The sequence below is a fragment of the Eubalaena glacialis genome, chromosome 12 (assembly GCF_028564815.1).
Source record: "Eubalaena glacialis isolate mEubGla1 chromosome 12, mEubGla1.1.hap2.+ XY, whole genome shotgun sequence".
Classification (NCBI taxonomy): Eukaryota; Metazoa; Chordata; class Mammalia; order Artiodactyla; family Balaenidae; genus Eubalaena; species Eubalaena glacialis.
The window spans coordinates 25,441,734-25,467,157 of record NC_083727.1 but is presented as its reverse complement, the minus strand read 5'-3'; the positions used below and the strand labels follow the sequence as shown (position 1 = coordinate 25,467,157).

The following is a 25,424-nucleotide window of genomic DNA, read 5'->3' as shown; positions in this document are numbered from 1 at the left end:
TGAGCTAAGCCTTCTGATTTACACGGTGTGTAAAGGTAATGAGCAAACCTGATTAGAGTTCTCCCATCTTTTTTTTCACTGACTCACCCTCTGTGAGATTGTAACAAATGGGAAATTACTTGAAGCCAAGAAGGCCAAAAATGAGGTAAAGCCTACAAACTGATGAACTGGTTTCTACAAGAAAAGAGTTGCTTATTCTCTGAGCTTTGTTTCTCGACCTGAAGTGACCGGTAACTTGCAGCCACAGAGCTGAGAGGATAAGAAAACCAAAGACTGTGTAAAAAGTGGCTATAATTACTGCCATCTGGAATACTGCCTTGGAACAGCTTTATTTTTATGCCCTTAACAGTGTCGACTTGGCTGGGAGAAGCATGAAGTAAACAGCCGAGCCTGCTGCTGTTTGTTTTTCAGAGGATTTGCTCAAAGTTCGACCCCCTTGGGTGAATGGAACATGCTGCTCTAGATTGTTCAAATCCAAATGCCAACCACGTCTCTCCCAGACTGTGAGGGATCGAGTGGGATTACACGAAACTTTGGAGAAACAGCTTGTTTTGGCATCTTTAGAAGCTTTGCCCAAGCGGTAAGCAAACCTCCATCTACTGAAGGTGGAGGACCATCCTATGACACCAAGAATTCATCCTAGAATAATTCAGCTAACATGCAGGGATCTTGTATAATTATATGGCTCTTATCCTATGAAACAGCAATACAAATAGTTCCTTAATCTTCAAGAACAGTGGTCTTAAACATGCTTCTTGAAGAGGGAGATACATAACATTCAAAATTTACGTTTTAAATATTCTTAAGCCCGCAAAGAGGCTATATTGTGGACGCAGCATATTTTCTGTATAAAGTTATTGAGCAAAGGTAACATTTTTCCAGAAATTTTTTTGTAGGGAGTATTCCTATCTGAATGGTGATGGGGGAGGGGTGACTGTGGAGAGAATGGACACTACTCAGAAAATCGTGAGGCCCAGGTGATTAAGGAAATTTAAAATCTCTTGGCTGCTCCTTTTACAAATGTCATTTTGAGCCCTTAAGTATGTCACTACATTGGTTTTAAGTGCCCCACAAAAGTAAGTTCCAAGAGCCCTTTCTGGCATCCCACGAATGCAGGAGGAGAGGCCCAGAGGGCAGCTTTGGACCCACTCTCCCAGGAGCCCCATTTGCCGCTGTCCCTGAAAACCGCAGGGAGAGACTGAGGCACTGAGGCCGCTTGCCTTGTACAGGATAACTGATGTCCAGAGGACACACTGGTGCTCACTTGTCAAAGTCAGATTAAGAGAAAATCAAAACTTCACTTATTCTCCCTTTTCCCCTACAGAAGCAATGTTTCTGGATGCCATTCCTACCCTTTATTATCAAAGAAAAATTGGCATGGAGTTTATAAAAATGACAGCAGCTCTTCCCATGCTCTCCAGCCACACTTCATATTAATATCATCTCGGATTCCTGCATATGAGGTACAGAGTGTGTTAGGAGGCCAGTCCTTTTTTGAATCGGGTCTTTTTTCATCTCCCCTAGAGGACGTATGGCAATCTTTTGGTCACCATGTGTATGAAAATGATTCATCTTCTAAAAGGAAAGCAGTCTGATCTAGGTGGAAATGTACAGACCCAAACAGTTTTAAAAATCAGAAGCAATAAAAATGACCATAAATCAAAATTATTTTTTAAAAAGTATTAAAGACCCAAACTGCCTTGCATTTAGTAGGTGTCCAATACATTTTTACTGAATCGAATTTGTTGCACTTAATCCTTAAAAGAGCAAAGTGACACAAATTATTTTAAATTTTCTTTGGAATGACCAAGGAACTTAATAATATCATGTAACTACCATCTCTCAAAAGAAAAATGTCAGAAATCCTACTTTGTGATCTACTTAACGAGGGTACCATTAGATGAAAATATGCTTTCTATAATGAAGTTATATATTTTAAATTTCAATATAAGAAAAAGGAAGCACAAAGAAGACATAGGAAGCATGTATTTATATATGTATGTATATATGTGTATATATACATGCATTAATACACACATAAGCACATATGTAAGGGATGGCATTAGTAGACTACATTCAATGGCTTACCTAGAAAATTTTTGCAAAAATTTCTTATTTGTAACAAAATGGTTGCTTTCAAGGTATGAAATCGCTTTTCTTTTTGGGCATCTAGGAATTGAATTTGATCATTTACAACTGGCTAGCTTAATGGATCCACATGAAAGCAAGATCAGAGTTTTGATCTCCATGTGGGCCATAGATAGTTTCTCTAATGCTTAAAAATGCATAGTGCTGGGCACAGAGGATAACTGGTGACAGAGTTAGGGTGAATAAACTGGAATCAAATGAGTCCATTCTCCTATTTGTCTTCTTTACATAAGACTACGCCATAATTACTTATTTGACTATGAATGTAATGGAGGTTTAGGTAAAAACCAGAATGTAACCATGTGGCGGTTCTCTATTCAGTTGAACTGTGACCTCCAGAAAGTGGCATGAAGTTTTGGGAAAAATCAATGGCTTCAATGACTTTCCAACCTGTCTGCTGCCAATGAATTAACTATATCACAATGAAAGGTTTATTTGGTTGTTGAATTAAAAGAACAGTGGTTTTAATATTTATTTAAATGGGAAATATTTATCAATATCGATCATTTGAAAATTCATAATTAAGAGGAAAACAAAATCTTTTTAAGAAGTCCATTATAAAATTGTATGATCTCGATTTTATTATTTTTAAAAGTAGTATATATGTCTCTGTGCATGGGTGTGTACAAAGAAAAAAGCTAGAGGAAAATAATTTGTTAGCATTTCTGAGTGGTGGAGGTACAAATGCACTTAAATTTCCCGTCTTAGAAAAGAAACAAAATAATTTAAAAAGGAACCAATGAAGGGGAAAGCTTATCTTCCTCCTATAGCTTTTGAAGAAAAACAATAGTCTTTAAAAATCACAGATTACATATTCACTGTTTTTAATTTATTAATAAGTGTTCTAAAGTAATGGGCTTTGGTTCCTACAGCTCTGGTTTTGTTTTCTAGATGGTGGTGAACAGTGTTAGAGCAGATATGACATTTTGATCTTTCCCCTTCAGGCTATAAAATTGGTATTAAAAATTTACTGAGGCCTGAAGTGAGAGACTTCTGGGAGAAATTAGGAAGCTATGTGGCCCCTGAAGAAGAAGGGGGTCACGTGGACCTCTTTGTACCACTCGGAGCATCAGGTCAGTTTTGAGAGGTAGTGGTCATATCTACTTCGTGATGGTATTTTGTGGATTTATAAAATGCCATCAGTTCAAATGATTCAGTCACATTTACTTTTTATTTCTTTTTCTCTTTATACTTCACAGACTCAGGTATTTAGGGGGAAAGGGCATCAGGGTTAGTGGTCAGGGTAACTGTCCCTAAAGAAATAAAGTCACTAGTGGCAAGAGCCAGCCAGGAAATTTATTTCTGTTTCTTCTGAGTATTAAAAATTGTGAAGTGCCTTGTAAAGATGTGTGGTAGCTGATAATCTTAAGTGCCTACCTGTCTAATATCAGCCATATTTAACAGATATCTGTTAAATAAAAGCTCTGTATTCATGGACTCATGGGCTATGTTTTTTTGTTTGTCTGTTTTTGTTGTTTTTTTAATCAAGCAGAGGAGAGGGAGTGTGAAATTAAAGTTTCTCAAACTGTTTCTTACTACCCATTCCTTAGGGAACTGTGAGTTTTAAAGATCTTAATCCTCAGATTTCACTGAACTATTCAATACATACAAAGCATGACCCCGGCAGGATTCCACGAGGCAAAGGAAAAAGCAAAAGGATAGGAAGGAGTTTAAAAGAAAACAAAGTATAAATTATTGTAAAAAAAATTTTTTTTACAGTTACTACAATTATATAATCTCAACTATGTAGAAAATAGGCATAGAAAACTCTAGGAGGAAATATAGCAAACTATTAACACCATCTATTTCTGGATGTGTTTTTCAAATTTCCTACTTTTAAAATCAGTTTGAAAAGAGTAAGTTACGAAGAATATGGAAGGTGTGATCCCAATGCTTAAATCCTGTGTATGTGTCGGGGAGGGGGGTGGTGGTGTGTGTATATAAAAGGGGTTTGGAAGGATGTATACCAACATGCTAACAATAGTTGGATGAGTGAGTTTTCCTTTCTTTTTTTTTCCTTTTTCTTTTATCTCTTTTATTTGCCTCTATTTTCTGTAGTGAACTAGTATTACTTTTAAAATGAGAGCAAAACAAATTTTCTAAAATTTGTTTTGGAAAAAAAGAAAGGATGAGGGAAAGTAAAGTATTCAAAGGCTGAGAGAATGAGGGTGAAAGGGGAAAAGAATAATAGATCTGGTGACACAAAAATGGTCTCAAGTGAAACTTAATGGTCCTCAAACAATGGATTTCCTACCGCCATTCTGGGCTCTAAAATCATCGCTGAACTTCGTGTCAAATATAATTTCCACCTGGGTGAACCATCGAGCCCCTGGTTCAGTCAGAAGGCCCAGGCTTCTCAGTCACAAATCTCTTTCCCACCACCTCAGGCATCACTCTTGAGCTTGTCCTCCCCGGTAGCTGTATCACCTCTGAAATCTTGATCTCAAGCATCTGTCTCTCCGAGTACCACTTCCAAATCATATACTCAAATATTCCCACTCTATCAGTTCTTCGTCTGAGGCCCTCCAATGCACACACTCCCACTTTTTCACTCTCTATCACCATGCCTTCGACCTTGGTTCCTTCCTCATTAAACTTGGATTTAATGGTTCATCATTATCATTACTCTCTTGCAAAGAATCTGAACGTCTTTGTTTCTTTTTCTCCTGGCCAAATCCCAGCTCATTTGGCTAAGTCCCAATGCTGGTTAAAACACAACCATCTGCATAATCTATGCCTGCCTGTACTAAAGCAGCTGAAGACTGTTGGAAAAAGTAATACAACTGTTCTTACTGATCTAACTTTACTGGCATAAATATCAAATGGGATTGCAGCTCTGATAAGCAGTCCTATCACATTTCCTCGGTAAATTCATTTTCCCACTCTTAAAATGACTATGTTGTCCCTTCTCTCCTTTAGTCAATCTTTCAATAACTCTCTCACTTGATTTCACCTTTTACTTCCCTAAGGAAACTCCTTAATTTACCACCGACCACAAAATCCACCACCTACCCCACCTCTTACCTTCATTCTGTCTTCCCTTCTGTTACGATGGAAGAAGCACCCCTGCTCGAATCAAACGTCAACTACTCCGCTTGGACTCTGTAACACATCGCCTTTCACCTTCCCAAGACGTCACTCCTATACTCAAATCCTCTCCCGCAGCCTCAGTCCTCTTTCTTTATTGGATTATTCCTATCAGATCAAGAACACCTGTAGTAGCTCCTCCCCTCTCGCTCCCCCCCAAAAAGAGAGAGACCATAAACTTTGTCTCACCAATTTTTGAGTGGACTATACCAGTGGTTCTCAAAATTTTCACGTGTATTTGACTCACAGAGGGCTTGTTACAATCCGCAGTGCTGGGTCCCACCCTAGAGTTTCGGATTCAGTAGGTCTGGCACAGGGGCTGAGAATTTGCATTTCTAACAAGTTCCCAGGTGATGCTGATGCTGCTTAACCCGGGGGCCACACCTGGAGAACCATTGGTCTAGCTGACTGCCTCTACCTTCCTCACCTCTCACTCACCCCTCAAGCTCCTCCAAGTGGTCTCCTTCTGCTGAAATCACTTTGGGAAAACCATATGTGACTCTCATGTGCCCAAATCCAACGGTCCCTTCTCCATCCTCACCTGGCCTTGACCTCTCAGCGGCATTCGAGGAGGATGAATACTTCTGGAAACTCTCCTTCTTCCCGTGCTTTCCCTAATACTACCCTCTCCTTGTTTTCCTCCTACCTCAGGGGTCTCTTCCCCTCAGACTCCTTTGCTGGCTCCTCCTCCTCCTTCTCGAGATCCTTAAATGTGTCCCGGGCTTGATCTCGGGCTCGCTTCTTTTCCACGACTACACTCTTCCCCTAGGGAGCCTCATTTATTCCTATGACTCTACATTCAATCTGGATGCTGAAGACTCCCAAACTTATATCTCCAGCTCTAAAATCTCTCAGCTGCACTCATATCTAGCCTTTACTCGACATCTTCACGTGGGTGTTTAGTTTGCATGGCTAATGGGCATCTCAAAGTTCACACGCCTACAGCAGACTCTTGATTGCCTCCCAGCGCAAACCTCCCCCTCCCCCAGGATTCCTCACTTAAGATATCATCATTCACCAGTTACTGCATAAGCCAGACACCTAAAACTCATCTTTCTCGGCATTACTTAAATTGTTTAAACAGCTTTATTAAGGTACAATTGATATACAGTATTTCAAGTGTGTAACTTGATAAATTTTTTAAAGTGATTTTTAAATTTTTATTTATTTGTTTGTTTATTTTTGGCTGTGTTGGGTCTTCGTTGCTGCACTCGGGCTTTCTCCAGGTGCGGCGAGCAGGGGCTATTCTTCGTTGCGGTGCGCGGGCTTCTCTTGTTGCGGAGCATGGGCTCTAGGCGCGCTTGCTTCAGTAGTTGTGGCTCGTGGGCTCTAGAGTGCAGGCTCAGTAGTTGTGGCACATGGGCTCAGTTGCTCCTCAGTATGTGGGATCTTCCCGGCCCAGGGATCGAACCTGTGTCCCCCTGCATTGGCAGGCGGATTCTTAACCACTGTGCCACCAGGGAAGTCCCTAATCTGATAAATGTTGACATATGTCTGTCTACACACTATGTGAAACCATAAACCAATCAAGATAATGAACACATTCATCATCCCCCAGAGTTTCCTCCTGCCACTTTGCAATTTCTCACTCTGCTTCTCCACTCCAACCCGAGGCAACCACTGATTTCACAATATATTTGTTTGCACTTTACAGAATTTTCCATAAATGGAATCATACAGTATGCATGCTTTTTTGTCAGGCTTCCTTCACTCCAAATAATTATTTTAGATTCATCCACTTCATGCTGTTATCAATTGTTCATTCCTTTTTACTGCTGGGAATGATTATATTGTATAGATATACCACAATTTGTTCCATTCACCTGTTAATAGATATTTGAGTTCTTTCCAGTTTGGGGCTTTTACAAAGTAAAGCTGCTGTGAACATATGCTTTCATTTCTCTTGGGAAAATACCTAGGAGTGGAATGAATGGGTCATATGATAGGTGTATGTTTAACTTTAGGAAAAAAAAAAAAGAAAAGCTAAACTGTTTTCCAAAGTGGTTGTGTCATTTTTTATTTCCACTCCAGCTGCCCAACACTTGGTAGGGTCAGTCTTCTTAATTTGAGCCATTCAAGTGGGTGTGTCGTGGTATCTCATTGTGGTTTTAATTTGCATTTTCTCTAATGACTAATGACGCTGAGCATCTTTCCATGTGCTTATTTGCCATTTGTCTTCCTTGGTGAAGTGTCTGTTCAAATCTTTTGCTCATTTTAAAAATTAGGTTTTTTTGTTTTTTACTGAGAGATCTTTGTATATTCTGGAAAAGTTGTTTGCAAATACTTTCTCCCAGTCTATGTGACTTATCTTTTCCTTCTCTGAACAGTTTGTTTTGAAGACAAGAAATTCTTAATTTTGATAAAGTCAAATTTATCAATCTTTAAGTTTTATAAATCATGCTTTTGATGTCATATCTAAAAACTCTACCTAACCAAGGTCACTTCTGTGTTTTCTCCTAAATTGTTTATAGTCTTAAGTTTGAAATTTGGGTTTGTGATCCATTTGATTTATGCTTTTTCTTTTTTTAAATAGAACACAAGGTATGGATTGAAGTTTTTTTTTTTTAAAACACATGTGGCTATCTATCAAATTATTTCAGCACCATTCCTTGTAAAGACCACCCTTTTCCCAGTGGATTTCATTTGCATCTTTGTTGAAATCAATTGACTATATATGTGTAGGTACACTTATGAATGCTCTTTAATTTCATTGATCTATTTGTCAATGAAAACATTAGACACCAATAAGTGAGAGACACCCCGACCTTTGAGCCACTACCATCTCGTTGCAAGCAATTGAAACAAGTTGGAGTAATTATTTACTCCTAGACCACAAAGAATTAAAATATATTACCCTATAGTTTCATTTGAAGTAGTTCAATCTATATGCTGTGTCACCGAAGAAGGGGTAAAATTAATGCTAAAATTTGACCATTGTATTCCATTATGTGTTTAACAGTTTTAAATCTATCCCCTTACAATGAGAATTCTTTGAATCAGACTATTTTAGAAAATACATGTAGACTTTTCTCTGTCTTTAGCCCGAGAATTCCAAATTTGAAAATAAGCACCAGGTCAAACTTCTTGCCTCTTTCTCCACCCTGTTGTCAGTCCTCCTGAATAAAGTGTCTGGACTTCAGCACTTAGGGGTGAACTGCAAAGTGCTGATGGACTATTCCATGAGGGATTTGAATTGAAGACGAGACCTACAAGTGGCCTTTCTTGGCCAGCTCATTAGCGCTTCTAAGTAATATTTAACTGTTCATGGCAAAACCTGTGAGCGAACTAATGAAAATAGTTTTGGCTGTGCAGAGGCAGGAAGAGAAGTTCTTTCTCAGCTGTCTCAACTGACTGGCACATTATTGACCACCCCCACTGGGATTGCCACCGCCTCGTACCAACACAGTAAGGGAATATGGGCACTGACCACCGTGCCCAATGACACCCACCAACTCCAGGATCACCAAGGACAAAGCACAGCTCATAATCCTGGTTCTGGCGATGGTTCATTCCTCTCTGAAGGAATGCTGTCACTTCCCAAACTAGGTCATTTCTCATCACTCACAAGGGGATTATTATTGCTCAGAAGGGGATTATTACTGCAAATATTTGCTTCAAACCATCACTTGCAAAAACTCTGTTGTAAACACCAGCTTTAACAGCTAAACAAAGATGTACAGTAGCTGATTTAGAGAAATACTAAATACAGAGAACAATTTTTCTTAGTAAAACATTATCAATATGCTTTCATTTGGAAAAATGAATTGCAGCTATAAAGAGATGGTGAAGGGGCTGGCTCAAGTTTCATTATCCCAGAGGAAGAACAAAGGTGAAATACACATGAAAGCAAAAGTTCATTTAGATACTAAAGCTGCAACTGTTGGATCAAAATGTAACATAGGCTGACCAACAGAGAGAGTCAAATTGCTTTGCTATAATAATGTTAATCATTTACCCCTTTAAAAATCCCTCGCCTTCTATCAAAGAGGACTCGGAGTGATGTAAAACTATATAAAGCATTGCTTCTCTAATCCTGAACGCTAAGGGCCTTTCAAGACTGAGGAAAGCTGGCATGATTGGGAGACTTGTAAGGGAAAAGTTTCCATATAGATACAACAAAAAGCACATTGACCTAATATAGTTTTGTAGCAGAAGTGTTTGTTAATTTTAGTTTATATAGCACCATCATCCAATGAGAGCATATTTGGCCCCAAGCAGGGAGGAATCAGCCTTGCAGAGACAGCGGGGTGCAGACACTGCTGTTTATAAAACAGGTTTTCTTCTTCTTTTCCTCCTCTGTCTCCTCTTCCTCCTTTTCCCACTCTTCTTCTTCTCCTTCTAGAAGAACATGTTACAAATATTTTCACGTTTATCAGCAAAAATGTGGGGAGAAGAATCAAACTGTCCATTTAGGACAGAAAATCAAATTTCACTTGGCCCTGTATCATTCAGTCACTGATTTTCAAGGAGAGGAACTTTCTTAAGCACCCAGTACAGTCTTGTAGCGATATTTGTAGAGAAAGAGTAGCTTGACATGATGTAAACAAGATACAGGCTTGGCTACAATGGGGATGACTTTGTATGACACGATGGGGAAACCAGGCAGAGTGGGGTTTTCCTGTATTTTTATTTTTAGGATGTAAATATACAACTGTATATCCTTACTTGGATGTCTATTCTGCTTTCTGATGCAAAAATCCAGCAGCTATTTAATTTTTGATTTCAAATACAGTATAACATGTCAGCCTTATCCATCAAAGAGTAGATAGGCATTTGAAATTATTCACTGCATCCTTTTTGCGTTTCTAATTTTACCTTTGAAAGCAGACTATAGGTGTTTATCTTAGTCTTCTAATGAGAAAGGATAATAAGCCTGATATAAATGCAATTAAGTTTTTTTTCATACTGTAAACAAGAAGAATTCTTTCATCTGAGCTTAAGTCTGCGATACTAAAAGGAGAAAATAATGTCAGTTCTTAGTGACTGGCTGGGATGACAGTGGGAAAGGGCGCCCCCTTCCACCTACTTCAGCGAATCAAAGCTGCAGACATGGTCCAGCCTCACCGACTTCCTGGAAGACACCTTGAAATCAGTAAGGAAACAACTAAGTCCTCTCTTCAAGGAGTTGCAGAAGAACATAAGTGGCAGGATGACAGGTAAGAACTCTTGCTACTTCTGTTGCAGCTTAATTTTGAAGCTTGTTACACATCCAGAGTGAATACAAGTGTAGGAATGCACAAGTAAAAGTTGACTCTTAAGCATCTTTGGTAAAACTTTATTCCCTTTGTTTTTTGTATCTCCTTTCAAAATACCATGAATATCCACTAAGAAAAAATATATTCATCTTCAAAATGCTGAAGCTAGTTCCTGGGTTCAAATTTTACCATCTTATTAATTCTGTGTCAGTCAATTGTTTACCTAGGCAAAATTCACTGTTTGCTAAGCCAGAGAGTTCGGTCCTTTTCCCTCTACAATTTGCTCTAAAAGTTAATTGCCAACATCCCAATTAAGCATCTCTTAGACCACATCACCCATGACTTAAATTGTTCTATAATTAAGTTCTACTTATTTTCTATCTAAAATATTTAATTTGGTGATGGGCTCCATAGACAAGCCTATTGGACATCACTGAATGTGTTTTCTCATTTACACATCATACTCATGATCCAATTATCACAATAAAGTCTTCTGGAAACAATTTCCTGTCTCAACTTTAGATCTTCATCTAAACTAGTCAGTTCTTTAAAATGAAGTATTTAAAAACAAACAAACAAACAAAGCCCACCTATTTAGATAGGTTTCTCCTGCGTCTTTAACTGCTTACTCATTTTTCCCTAACTCTTCACATGTCACTGAAGCACTGTACCAATCAAGTCATATGCCTTACTTCTTCCCTTCCCCTGCCCTGATCCTTATTTGACATCTGTTAACATAATTACTGTCTACACAAGAGCTGTAACACACAAATATGCATGCAGATATTTTATCTGTCAACATATGCCTACATCTCTTTACACAAAGGTCTCCAAAGCAGGGATTTGTCTTCTTGGTTTTAACTCTACCACATCTAGTAGATGTTCAACCAATATTTTAAAAGTTATGAGGCTATAAACAAGGAGAAATTATTTTTCCTGATTCTTTCACAGATACTAAGGGCTAGAAAGAAAAGTGGAAAGATGAATGATAGAAGTATGTCATGTATGTCATAAGCAATGAAAAGTCAAATGGAAAAAGGTTGTTTTTCAAATAAATGCAAGTTTTTCAAAATATTTTTAAAATGTAGAAGATGGAGGGGCAAGATGGCGGAAGAGTAAGACGCGGAGATCACCTTCCTCCCCACAGATACATGAGAAATACATCTACACGTGGAACTGCTCCTACAGAACACCCACTGAACGCTGGCAGAAGACGTCAGACCTCCCAAAAGGCAAGAAAATCCTCACGTACTTGGGTAGGGCAAAAGAAAAAAGAAATAACAGAGACAAAAGAATAGGGACGGGACCTGCACCAGTGGGAGGGAGCTGTGAAGGAGGAAAGGTTTCCACACACTAGGAAGCCCCTTCGCGGGCAGAGACTGCGGGTAGCAGAGGGGGGAAGCTTCGGAGCCACGGAGGAGAGCGCAGCCACATTGGTGCGGAGGGCAAAGCGGAGATTCCCGCACAGAGGAGCGGTGCCGACCAGCACTCACCAGCCCGAGAGGCTTGTCTGCTCAGCCGCCGGGGCGGGCGGGGCCTGGGAGCTGGGGCTCGGGCTTCGGTGCTAGCCGGGAGGGAGTCCGGGAAAAAGACTGCAGCTGCCAAAGAGGCAGGAGACTTTTTCTTGCCTCTTTGTTTCGCGGCGCGCAAGGAGAGGGGATTCAGAGCGCCGCCTAAACGAGCTCCAGAGACGGGTGCGAGCCGCGGCTATCAGCGCGGATCCCACAGCAACAGGGACGCAGAGGGAAAAACGGAGAGATTCCCGCACAGAGGCTCGGCGCCGAGCAGCACTCACCAGCCCGAGAGGCTTGTCTGCTCACCCGCCGGGGCGGGCGGGGGCTGGGAGCTGAGGCGCGGGCTTCGGTCGGATCCCAGGGAGAGGACTGGGGTTGGCTGCGTGAACACAGCCTGAAGGGTCTAGCGCACCACAACTAGCCGGGAGGGTGCACGAGAAAAAGTCTGCAGCTGCCGAAGAGGCAGGAGACTTTTTCTTGCCTCTTTGTTTCGCGGCGTGCAAGGAGAGGGGATTCAGAGCGCCACTTAAACGAACTCCAGAGACGGGCGCGAGCCGCGGCTATCAGCGCGGACCCCAGAGACGGGCATGAGACGCTAAGGCTGCTGCTGCCGCCACCAAACAGCCTGTGGGCGAGCACAGGTCATTCTCCACACCGCCCCTCCCGGGAGCCTGTGCAGCCCGCCACGGCCAGGCTCCCGTAATCCGGGGACAACTTCCCCGGGAGAGCGCACGGCGCGCCTCAGGCTGCTGCAACGTCACGCCGGCTTCTGCCGCCGCAGCAGGCTCGCCCCGCCTCCTCCGTACCGCTCCCTCCCCCCGGCCTGACTGAGCCAGAGCCCCCGAATCAGCTGCTCCTTTAACCCCGTTCTGTCTGGGCGGGGAACAGACGCCCTCAGGCAACCTACATGTAGAGGCGGGTCCAAATCCAAAGCTGAACCCCAGGAGCTGTACGAACAAAGAAGAGAAAGGGAAATCTCTCCCAGCAGCCTCAGAAACAGCGGATTAAAGCTCCACAAACAACTTGATGTGCCTGCATCTGTTGAATACCTGAATAGACAACGAATCATCCCAAATTTAGGAGATGGACTTTGGGAGCAGGATATATTAACTTTTCCCCTTTTCCTTTTTTTTGTGAGTGTAGATGTGTATGCTTCTGGGTGAGATTTTGTCTGTATAGCTTTGCTCTCACCGTTAGTCCTAGGGTTAGGTCCGTCCGTTTTTTTTTTTTTTTTTTTTTTTTTGGCTTAAAAAAATTTTTTTCCCCTAATAAATGTTTTCTTAATAATTTTTTCCTTATTTTATATTTTTAAAAAATTTTTTAATAAGTTTTTTCATATTTTTTATTTTAAAAAATTAAAAAATTTTTTTTCTTAATAAATTTTTTCTAAATAATTTTTTTCTTATTTTTAGTATAAAAAATTAATAAATCTATTTTTAAAAATTAAAAAAAATTTTTTTTTCTTAATAAATTTACTCTTAATAATTTTTTTTCTTATTTTTTATTATAATTGCTTTATTTTATTTTATTTTATCCTCTTTTTTTCTTTCTTTCCATTTTTTCTCCCTTTTATTCTGAGCCGTGTGGATGAAAGGCTCTTGGTGCTCCAGCCAGGCATCAGGGCTGTGCCTCTGAGGTGGGAGAGCCAACTTCAGGACACTGGTCCACAAGAGACCTCCCAGCTCCACGTAATACCAAACGGCGAAAATCTCTCACAGATCTCCATCTCAACATCAAGACCCAGCTTCACTCAACGACCAGCAAGCTACAGTGCTGGACACCCTATGCCAAACAACTAGCAAGAGAGGAACACAGCCCCATCCATTAACAGAGAGGCTGCCTAAAATCATAATAAGGCCACAGACACCCCAAAACACACCACCAGACGTGGACGAACCCACCAGAAAGACAACATCCAGCCTCATCCACCAGAACACAGGCACTAGTTCCCTCCACCAGGAAACCTACACAACCCACTGAACCAACCTTAGCCACTGGGGACAGATACCAAAAACAACGGGAACTACAAACCTGCAGCCTGTGAAAAGGAGACCCCAAACACAGTAAGATAAGCAAAATGAGAAGACAGAAAAACACACAGCAGATGAAGGAGCAGGGTCAAAACACACCAGACCTAACAAATGAAGAGGAAATAGGTAGTCTACCTGAAAAAGAATTCAGAATAATGATAGTAAGGATGATCCAAAGTCTTGGAAATAGAATAGACAAAATGCAAGAAACATTTAACAAGGACGTAGAAGAACTAAAGAGGAACCAAGAAACGATGACAAGCACAATAAATGAAATTAAAAATACTCTAGATGGGATCAATAGCAGAATAACTGAGGCAGAAGAACGGATAAGTGACCTGGAAGATAAAATGGTGGAAATAACTACTGCAGAGCAGAATAAAGAAAAAAGAATGAAAAGAACTGAGGACAGTCTCAGAGACCTCTGGGACAACATTAAACGCACCAACATTCGAATTATAGGGGTCCCAGAAGAAGAAGAGAAAAAGAAAGGGACTGAGAAAATATTTGAAGAGATTATAGTTGAAAACTTCCCTAATATGGGAAAGGAAATAGTTAATCAAGTCCTGGAAGCACAGAGAGTCCCATACAGGATAAATCCAAGGAGAAACACACCAAGACACATATTAATCAAACTATCAAAAATTAAATATAAAGAAAACATATTAAAAGCAGCAAGGGAAAAACAACAGATAACACACAAGGGCATCCCCATAAGGTTAACAGCTGATCTTTCAGCAGAAACGCTGCAAGTCAAAGGGAGTGGCAGGATATACTTAAAGTGATGAAGGAGAAAAACCTACAACCAAGATTACTCTACCCAGCAAGGATCTCATTCAGATTTGATGGAGAAATTAAAACCTTTACAGACAAGCAAAAGCTGAGAGAGTTCAGCACTACCAAACCAGCTTTACAACAAATGCTCAAGGAACTTCTCTAGGCAAGAAACACAAGAGAAGGAAAACACCTACAATAACAAACCCAAAACATTTAAGAAAATGGGAATAGGAACATACATATCGATAATTACCTTAAATGTAAATGGATTAAATGCTCCCACCAAAAGACACAGACTGGCTGAATGGATACAAAAACAAGACCCATATATATGCTGTCTACAAGAGACCCACTTCAGACCTAGAGACACATACAGACTGAAAGTGAGGGGATGGAAAAAGATATTCCATGTAAATGGAAATCAAAAGAAAGCTGGAGTAGCAATTCTCATATCAGACAAAATAGACTTTAAAATAAAGACAATTACAAGAGACAAAGACGGACACTATATAATGATCAAGGGATCGATCCAAGAGGAAGGTATAACAATTGTAAATATTTATGCACCCAACATAGGAGCACCTCAATACATAAGGCAAATACTAACAGCCATAAAAGGGGAAATCGACAGTAACACAATCATAGTAGGGGACTTTAACACCCCACTTTCACCAATGGACAGATCATCCAAAATGAAAATAAATAAGGAAACACAAGCTTTAAATGATACATTAAACAAGATGGACTTAATTGATATTTATAGGACATTCCACCCAAAAACAACAGAATACACATTTTTCTCAAGTGCTCATGGAACATTCTCCAGGATAGATCATATCTTGGGTCACAAATCAAGCCTTGGTAAATTTAAAAAAATTGAAATTGTATCAAGTATCTTTTCCGACCACAACGCTATGAGACTAGATATCAATTACAGGAAAAGATCTGTAAAAAATACAAACACATGGAGGCTACACAATACACTACTTAATAACGAAGTGATCACTGAAGAAATCAAAGGGGAAATCAAAAAATACCTAGAAACAAATGACAATGGAGACACGACGATCCAAAACCTATGGGATGCAGCAAAAGCAGTTCTAAGAGGGAAGTTTATAGCAATACAAGCCTACATCAAGAAACAGGAAACATCTCGAATAAACAACCTAACCTTGCACCTAAAGCAATTAGAGAAAGAAGAACAAAAAAACCCCAAAGCTAGCAGAAGGAAAGAAATCATAAAGATCAGATCAGAAATAAATGAAAAAGAAATGAAGGAAACAATAGCAAAAATCAATGAAACTAAAAGCTGGTTCTTTGAGAAGATAAACAAAATTGATAAACCATTAGCCAGACTCATCAAGAGAAAAAAGGAGAAGACTCAAATTAATAGAATTAGAAATGAAAAAGGAGAAGTAACCACTGACACTGCAGAAATACAAACGATCATAAGAGATTACTACAAGCAACTCTATGCTAATAAAATGGACAACCTGGAAGAAATGGACAGATTCTTAGAAATGCACAACCTGCCGAGACTGAACCGGGAAGAAATAGAAAATATGAACAGACCAATCACAAGCACTGAAATTGAAACTGTGATTAAAAATCTTCCAACACACAAAAGCCCAGGACCAGATGGCTTCACAGGCGAATTCTATCAAACATTTAGAGAAGAGCTAACACCTATCCTTCTCAAACTCTTCCAAAATATTGCAGAGGGAGGAACACTCCCCAACTCATTCTACGAGGCCACCATCACCCTGATACCAAAACCAGGCAAAGATGTCACAAAGAAAGAAAACTACAGGCCAATATCACTGATGAACATAGATGCAAAAATCCTCAACAAAATACTAGCAAACAGAATCCAACAGCACATTAAAAGGATCATACACCATGATCAAGTGGGGTTTATTCCAGGAATGCAAGGATTCTTCAATATACGCAAATCAATCAACGTGATACATCATATTAACAAATTGAAGGAGAAAAACCATATGATCATCTCAATAGATGCAGAGAAAGCTTTCGACAAAATTCAACACCCATTTATGATAACAGCCCTGCAGAAAGTAGGCATAGAGGGAACTTTCCTCAACATAATAAAGGCCGTATATGACAAACCCACAGCCAACATTGTCCTCAATGGTGAAAAACTGAAACCATTTCCACTAAGATCAGGAACAAGACAAGGTTGCCCACTCTCACCACTATTATTCAACATAGTTTTGGAAGTGTTAGCCACAGCAATCAGAGACGAAAAAGAAATAAAAGGAATCCAAATCGGAAAAGAAGAAGTAAAGCTGTCACTGTTTGCAGATGACATGATACTATACATAGAGAATCCAAAAGATGCTACCAGAAAACTACTGGAGCTAATCAATGAATTTGGTAAAGTAGCAGGATACAAAATTAATGCACAGAAATCTCTTGCATTCCTGTATACTAATGATGAAAAATCTGAAAGTGAAATTAAGAAAACACTCCCGTTTACCATTGCAACAAAAAGAATAAAATACCTAGGAATAAACCTACCTAAGGAGACAAAAGACCTGTATGCAGAAAATTATAGGACACTGATGAAAGAAATTAAAGATGATACAAATAGATGGAGAGATATACCATGTTCTTGGATTGGAAGAATCAACATTGTGAAAATGACTCTGCTACCCAAAGCAATCTACAGATTCAATGCAATCCCTATCAAACTACCACTGGCATTTTTCACAGAACTAGAACAAAAAATTTCACAATTTGTATGGAAACACAAAAGACCCCGAATAGCCAAAGCAATCTTGAGAACGAAAAATGGAGCTGGAGGAATCAGGCTCCCTGACTTCAGACTATATTACAAAGCTACAGTAATCAAGACAGTTTGGTACTGGCACAAAAACAGAAATATAGATCAATGGAACAGGATAGAAAGCCCAGAGATAAGCCCACGCACATATGGTCACCTTATCTTTGATAAAGGAGGCAAGCATATACAGTGGAGAAAAGACAGCCTCTTCAATAAGTGGTGCTGGGAAAATTGGACAGGTACATGTAAAAGTATGAAATTAGAACACTCCCTGACACCATACACAAAAATAAACTCAAAATGGATTAAAGACCTAAGTGTAAGGCCAGACACTATCAGACTCTTAGAGGAAAACATAGGCAGAACACTGTATGACATAAGTCACAGCAAGATCCTTTTTGACCCAGGTCCTAGAGAAATGGAAATAAAAACACAAATAAACAAATGGGACCTAATGAAACTTAAAAGCTTTTGCACAGCAAAGGAAACCATAAACAAGACCAAAAGACAACCCTCAGAATGGGAGACAATATTTGCAAATGAAGCAACGGACAAAGGATTAATCTCCAAGATTTACAAGCAGCTCATGCAGCTCAATAACAAAAAAACAAACAACCCAATCCAAAAATGGGCAGAAGACCTAAATAGACATTTCTCCAAAGAAGAGATACAGATTGCCAACAGACACATGAAAGAATGCTCAACATCATTAATCATTAGAGAAATGCAAATCAAAACTACAATGAGGTATCATCTCACACCGGTCAGAATGGCCATCATCAAAAAATCTAGAAACAATAAATGCTGGAGAGGGTGTGGAGAAAAGGGAACACTCTTGCACTGTTGGTGGGAATGTAAATTGATACAGCCACTATGGAGAACAGTATGGAGGTTCCTTAAAAAACTAAAAATAGAACTACCATATGACCCAGCAATCCCACTACTGGGCATATACCCTGAGAAAACCATAATTCAGAAAGAGTCATGTACCAAAATATTCATTGCAGCTCTGTTTACAATAGCCAGGACATGGAAGCAACCTAGGTGTCCATCATCGGATGAATGGATAAAGAAGATGTGGCACATATATACAATGGAATATTACTCAGCCATAAAAAGAAATGAAATGGAGGTGTTTGTAATGAGGTGGATGGAGTTAGAGTCTGTCATACAGAGTGAAGTAAGTCAGAAAGAGAAAAACAAATACAGTATGCTAACACATATATATGGAATCTAAGGGAAAAAAAAAAAAAAGAGGTCATGAAGAACCTAGTGGCAAGATGGGAATAAAGACACAGACCTACTAGAGAATGGACTTGAGGATATGGGGAGGGGGAGGGGTGAGATGTGACAGGGTGAGAGAGTGTCATGGACATATATACACTACCAAATGTAAAATAGATAACTAGTGGGAAGCAGCCGCATAGCACAGGGAGATCAGCTCGGTGCTTTGTGACCACCTAGAGGGGTGGGATAGGGAGGGTGGGAGGGAGGGAGATGCAAGAGGGAAGAGATATGGCAACATATGTATATGTGTAACTGATTCACTTTGTTGTAAAGCAGAAGCTAGCACACCATTGTAAAACAATTATACTTCAATAAAGATGTTTTAAAAAAAAAAAAATGTAGAAGATGTCTGTGTATGTATGTTTGTATGTTATTTCCTATGGACTTAAAATATTTACGGATTTGAGCACAAAGTTAATGCAGAATATGGAAGAGTTTTTGGTGGAATTGAGAATCTAAACTTTATAAGGTTTATTTTCACATGTTCTTTCCTTGTCCAATTTATAGATTTCATTCAATATCAGCTTTGTCAGGGTGGGTACTTTCTACATGCTACACATTTAGATGCTTTTGCTCATTTTCTATTTTATCATGGTAGATAACATGGCATAGTAGAATTTTTATTCTTAGTCTGCATTTTTATCCACTAACAAGCAACTGTGAGGACTGAGCTTTCTTCTTGATCATATCTCTCACATATTTTAATTACAGGCCTATCACCTTATGTTTTCAGGGCAATTTGTATCTGACACCATGAGTATGGCTAACATTCTGAATAACCAAGAAATTATACAAGCTCTGGCAGAGGGATTGATAGAACTTTCAAAAGAAAATTCTGTAAGTGTTCCTTTGAATAAAACAAACTACAAAAACCCCAACCTTAAATAAATTTTTAGTTTGCATTTATTGTTTTTTACCAGTTTATCCCTCTGGGCCACAATTCCTCAGAGAAAGTGCATCAGTTTATGAAAAAAAGCCACTGAGAGATTCTGAACCCAAGATGTATTAGCTGCATAAAATAGACATATAGGAAAAATCTCGATAATTTAAAGTTGATCACATGATGCACTGTTTTCTGTCTTGTGATTAATTTCAGTCAGAAGTGGCTTTAAAAAACACGTTTAGTGGCTTATATTTCACATAAACATTATTCAACAGTTAAAACAATTATGGCAGAAAACCTGAGAAAGCGTGAAATCAGATATAAAAAGATGAAGGGCAAGGAAGGCTAGATAAGAGAGGAAGGGAAAGAGAACACAGAAGAACAGAAATAAGCAAATCAGTAATTTGGTTGGGCATAGGCATGGGGGAAAGCCTGAAGAAGCATTTTCATCAGAAACAAATCTTGAACGCTTTTCTAAAAAAGTCAGTCCACATACCAGGACACAGTGAGTAGAGGCAGTGTACAGAACACACTCTGCCCCAAGACCATGGCAAGGTTATAGGAAAATAAAATACAGTCAGCCGTACGTATCTGTGGATTCTGCACCTATGGGTCCTGCATCCTAGGACAACTAAGCACATGTTGAAAATACAGGGGAAAAAAATTCCAGAAAGTTCCAAAAAGCAAAACTTGAATTGGGCTGTGCACTGACAACTATTAACATTGCACTAGGTATTAAGTAATAGATGATTTAAAGTATATGGGAGGATGTCCTAGGTTACATGCAAGTACTACACCATTTTACATAAGAGACTTGAGTACCCGAGAATTTTGGTATCTGCGGGGATCCTGGAGCCAGTCTCCGTGGATATGGAGGGACAGTTGTATGCAGTGCTCGGTTCAGGGGCAGTTGAGAATAGGACAGGAGTAGGGGCAATATTAACATACCTGATGCTGTATAAGGTCTCTAGTTTTCCAAGGAAAAATTCTCAAATCCTTCTCTCTCACTGTAGTAATTCCACTTTGTGGGTGCTTTAACAACGTCTTTGGACACTCTCTCCTTATCTATCGTGGTTTCAACTTGGCTTCCTGGGTAAGCACCAGACATCTCCTGGGTACGCTGTCCAGTGAGAAGCCTGAGGAGTTGCCGTTAGCCATGATTTTCTTCCCTGAAGACTCAGCTCCCCACCGCACTAGCCAATCCTCGGGCAGCTCAGTGGTAAAGGCCCTGGAAAACTTTGCTGATAATATGATCAGAGATGTTCACCGGGATGATTCTGAGGCCCTGAAATTCTCCGCACTGTCCCCAAACACCAACGAATTATTCAACATGTTTGGTGTAGGTTCATGGTACTTATTACCATCAAATTATTTTAAAATAACCATGTATGATATAACTTTGGTGGTGCTCAAACCTACAGTCCGAGAGGCAACCAAATTTGGGAGTCTCACAGGGTGTTTTCCCCGGGAATTCTGCTGCTGGAGCCTCTCCCCCAGACCTTCTTTTGCCTGTAAGACACAAGAGTTGTCCTGTCCCCTTTCCTCATCTGGCTAAAAAGTGTGGGCCACTTTGGTTCTGAAGATCTTGAGACCCTCCCACAAGACCTTGGCATCCTAACTGAACTGAGACCATAAGCTGAGAACCAAGATTAACTGGAAAGCTCCACTTACTGACTCTAATTGAATAACAGTTACTTTGTTTCCTGGACTTGCAAATTAATTAGGTAGAGAGATGAAAACTCTACTTAAAAAATGTGTTTTCTAAAAGGCCATGAAGAACCTAGTGCCAAGACGGGAATAAAGACACAGACCTACTAGAGAATGGACTTGAGGATATGGGGAGGGGGAGGGGTGAGATGTGACAGGGTGAGAGAGTGTCATGGACATATATACACTACCAAATGTACAGTAGATAGCTAGTGGGAAGCAGCCGCATAGCACAGGGAGATCAGCTCGGTGCTTTGTGACCACCTAGAGGGGTGGGATAGGGAGGGTGGGAGGGAGGGAGATGCAAGAGGGAAGAGATATGGGAACATATGTATATGTATAACTGATTCACTTTGTTATAAAGCAGAAACTAACACACCATTGTGAAGCAATTATACTTCAATAAAGATGTTTAAAAAAAAAAAAGTAAATACAAGGACATATAAAAACCAGTATTATTGTAATTTTGGTTTCTAACTCTATTTTTTATTCTTTTACAGGATATAAAAAAGAAAAGCATAAAAAGTAATTATACATCTATGTTAATGGATACACAATATGTAAAGATGAAATATGAGACATCAATAATATAATGGGGAGTGAAATGTAAATAAAAAAAAAAATGTGTTTTCTGCTGCACTTTTGTTGACCTGTATTTGAAATAGAAATTTTCTTGGTGGGGGGGATTTTTCAGGACAACCCTCTGGAATTTTTGTCATATTTTCTGCTGAAGAAATGTAGTAAAAAGAGCAAAGACTTTGAAGGAAATGTTATTCTGACAAAATGTGACCCAAAGGCAACATGCAATTTACTCATGAAGGTAAAGTTGCTGCTGCATTTTTATGCCATTGCTTCACTGTACAGTTAGACACATGTGCTTAAGAAATTCATAAACAAAAATGATAATTCTACCTGGAAAGCTTTCACCTTGTCACTTCTCCTAAGAACTTCCTTTTCATGGATTATTATTAAAAAAGTGTGCTTTGTAGTTTCATAATGTGAGTAACATCTAAGCCACTTACAAGCATACGTGGCATCACACTGACGGGAGTAAAACTAGTGGGCTTTTGGGGGAAGAACTGGATACTCGCATTCTGCCCAACATAACCTAAAGAATTTTTTTTCATCTGTGGCCCAGGACATTTTTTTGGTGAAACTAAAAATGGTTCTTTTTTTTTTTTTTTAAGTTGAGATTCAAATTCATAAAAGAAAAAATGTGGGTTTGAAGCTAGTTCTTTAGTCAAGAAAAAATAATTTTGCCAGTACTATATTCAGAATCCATACATTCTTGGTTAAGTGAAATAATCTGGATTCAGGAAACACTGAAAATTGCATCATCATTCAGAGAGCTGATTTCTATGAAAATGTCATTTCATGCCCATTGAAAAAGCACCTATCTGTGATGACTGAAGGCTTGGATGCCACCCCCAACACAAAGTCACCGTGGACAGGTTAGGAGGAATAGACTTGTGAGTTCCCCCAGCAGGCAAATCGTGTGTTGCCCCATCAACCTGATATTCTGGAAGTCTTTGTCCACCTGGCTTTAGAGGACAGCACAGTGCAGGGAGGGGCAAACAGGGTGGACCGCTGGAGGCAGCGTCCCCTCCGCCAGACTTGCTCAGCAGAACGAGAAAGGCCTGCAGTTATTCAGCCCCGCCCTCCGTCATTAGCAGACTGTGCCCTTTAGTGGCCCCTCCACCCCCTGAAGTGGCTTATTCTTCCCAACCACAAGCATCCTCCCCGAGAGGAGTCTTAATAAACACATTCGCAGGGACATCTAAGCCCTTTAGAGGTCAGAGCCCTGTTTCCCTGCTGCCCCACCCCTAAATCTCTCTCTTCAGGAAACGCTCATGGACCATATATTCATCAGGGTTCTCCAGAGAAGGAGAACCAATAGGATGTGAGTGTATATAGAGAGAAAGAGATTTGTTATAAGGAATTGGCTCATGCAGTTATGGAGGCTGCCAAGTTCTAAGACCTGCAGGGTGAGTCAGTGAGCTGGAGACTAGCAGAGCTAACAGAGTAGCTCCAGTCCAAAGGCAGGGCAGGCTAGAGACGCAGAAAGAGCTGATGTTTCAGTTAAAATACAAAGGCAGGGAAAAGCCAGTGTCCCAGTCTGGAGGCTGTCAGGTAGGAGGAATTTTCTCTTACTTGCAAGAGGGTCAGCCTTTTTGTTCCACTCAGGCCTTCAACTGATTGGACGAGGCCCATCCACGTTAGAGAGGACAATCTGCTTTAGTCAGTCTCCTGATTTAAATGTTAATCTCATCCAAAAACATCCTAGCAGACATACCCAGGATAATGTTTGGCCAACATTTGGGCACTCTGTGGCCTGGTCAAGTTGGCATATAAAATTAACCATCACAAACCACTTCTCAGGCAGAGGTCAAGTCCCCAGCTTCTCAGTTCAGTTCCCTAAATACTTATAGGAACCAATCATGTGCTAGGCACTGTGCTAGCCCTGGGGATAGACATAAAATAAGACATAGCCTCTGCCTTTGAGGTGGATAAGACTGACACATACATAGATGACGCAGCATGATTAATGCCTGTTAGCAGAATGCACAGGAGGGGGTGGGGCACAAGGGCAGGCATTTAATCGAGATTCTCTTTCTGCTTCTCAGAGTCCTTTTGCCTTGTTATGGTGGCCACCATCTGTTTGAGATTTCTGGGGATTATTCTCCCAAAAAGGTGGATGTAGTCTCCATCCCTCCTTCAGCCTGTGAAAACCTTTGAAAAATAGCACCCAGGGCTCCAGGACCACTCATTTCCCCTTGGTTCACTAAAGAGAATAATCAACATGTAACCACATTACACAGGTTCCAAATTTTTCCAAAGTCCTTACAACATCTGGGTCATTCCTGACTCCCTGGAGACCTTACTGAAGTTCTTCCATCAACCTTTATTCCTAAGAATGAAGCTGTCACCCTCAACCGTGGACATACAGGCCTCAGAAATGCCCCACTTTGGAGCAAGATAGCTTGAAGAAAGCAATAGGGACAAAACTATAAGTGCTTCTTCTTGTGAAGTGTTCATTTTACATCTGAAAGACCTTACTATTGTTGAGAACCATTTCTGGAATCTCTGGCCCCTAAATGAATAGTCACCTAGAGCATTTCCTCTCAAAGATACTTTCATTCTTTCCACTGCCAAATAAAATCCACACTGAATTAAATCTTTTCAACCTAATCATCTAATCACTTTAATAAAATGATGCAGAAAGTTTGGGCTTAAAGTTGCCTCCATGCTGGAAATCAGGCCTGCTCTTGTTACATCGTCTGCCTGTAATAAAATTACAGAAATGTGAAACACCTTAATGCCTAGGAATGTCTTTGCTATCTTCCTTTTTCAAAATCAAATCAGGAAAAATAGGTGTTAGATTCTTATTTGGTTCTCTGTTATACACTTGAGAGCTTGTGCATGATGCCCATGAAACAAATTTGGGGACCCTAGGAAGGAAGGAAAACCACAGCTTAAACGTAGGTGCTGAATTCAGATAAAATAGAGAAGCTGAGTTTCTCCACACCTTGGGGTTTATTTTTAAAAGTGTAGATACTCGTCCAGAAGAGCACACAAACTCTCAGCCATGGGAGTGGAAAGTAATGCCTTCTTCTGAGATAATTGTTTTAAAGACCCTTCCACCAGGGGCTTGTGTAAGAGGGCTTGTCTGCCAAATCCAGGACCAAATACACACACACACACACACACACACACGTATATACATATAGATTGATACATATATAGCTCACTCACTCTATCTATCTATCTATCTATCTATCTATCTATCTATCTATCTATCTATCATCTTGCTGCCCAGTCAGTAGTAACTCCTGGCCTTGATACGCCTATAGTGTTTACACTGATACTATACAACCACAGTGATGAGTCACAGCCAGAATCATAGTTGTTCTTGACAATGACATATGACATAGTTGTACCTGTCATTTTCACAACTATTTCTGGTCCCTAATTCAGGCAGCCAAGTGTTTTCTA

General features: G+C 40.0%; 1 protein-coding gene across 1 annotated transcript in view; it reads left to right on the top strand.

Annotated features, from left to right (window-relative positions):
- ECT2L (epithelial cell transforming 2 like) overlaps positions 1 to 25,424 on the top strand; it is an 87,090-nt gene that overhangs the window by 35,973 nt on the left and 25,693 nt on the right. The window contains 6 exon segments of the mRNA XM_061207196.1: positions 412 to 580; positions 1,325 to 1,503; positions 3,093 to 3,221; positions 8,548 to 8,640; positions 10,209 to 10,391; positions 19,575 to 19,678. Coding sequence (XP_061063179.1) covers positions 412 to 580; positions 1,325 to 1,503; positions 3,093 to 3,221; positions 8,548 to 8,640; positions 10,209 to 10,391; positions 19,575 to 19,678 — 857 coding nt within the window.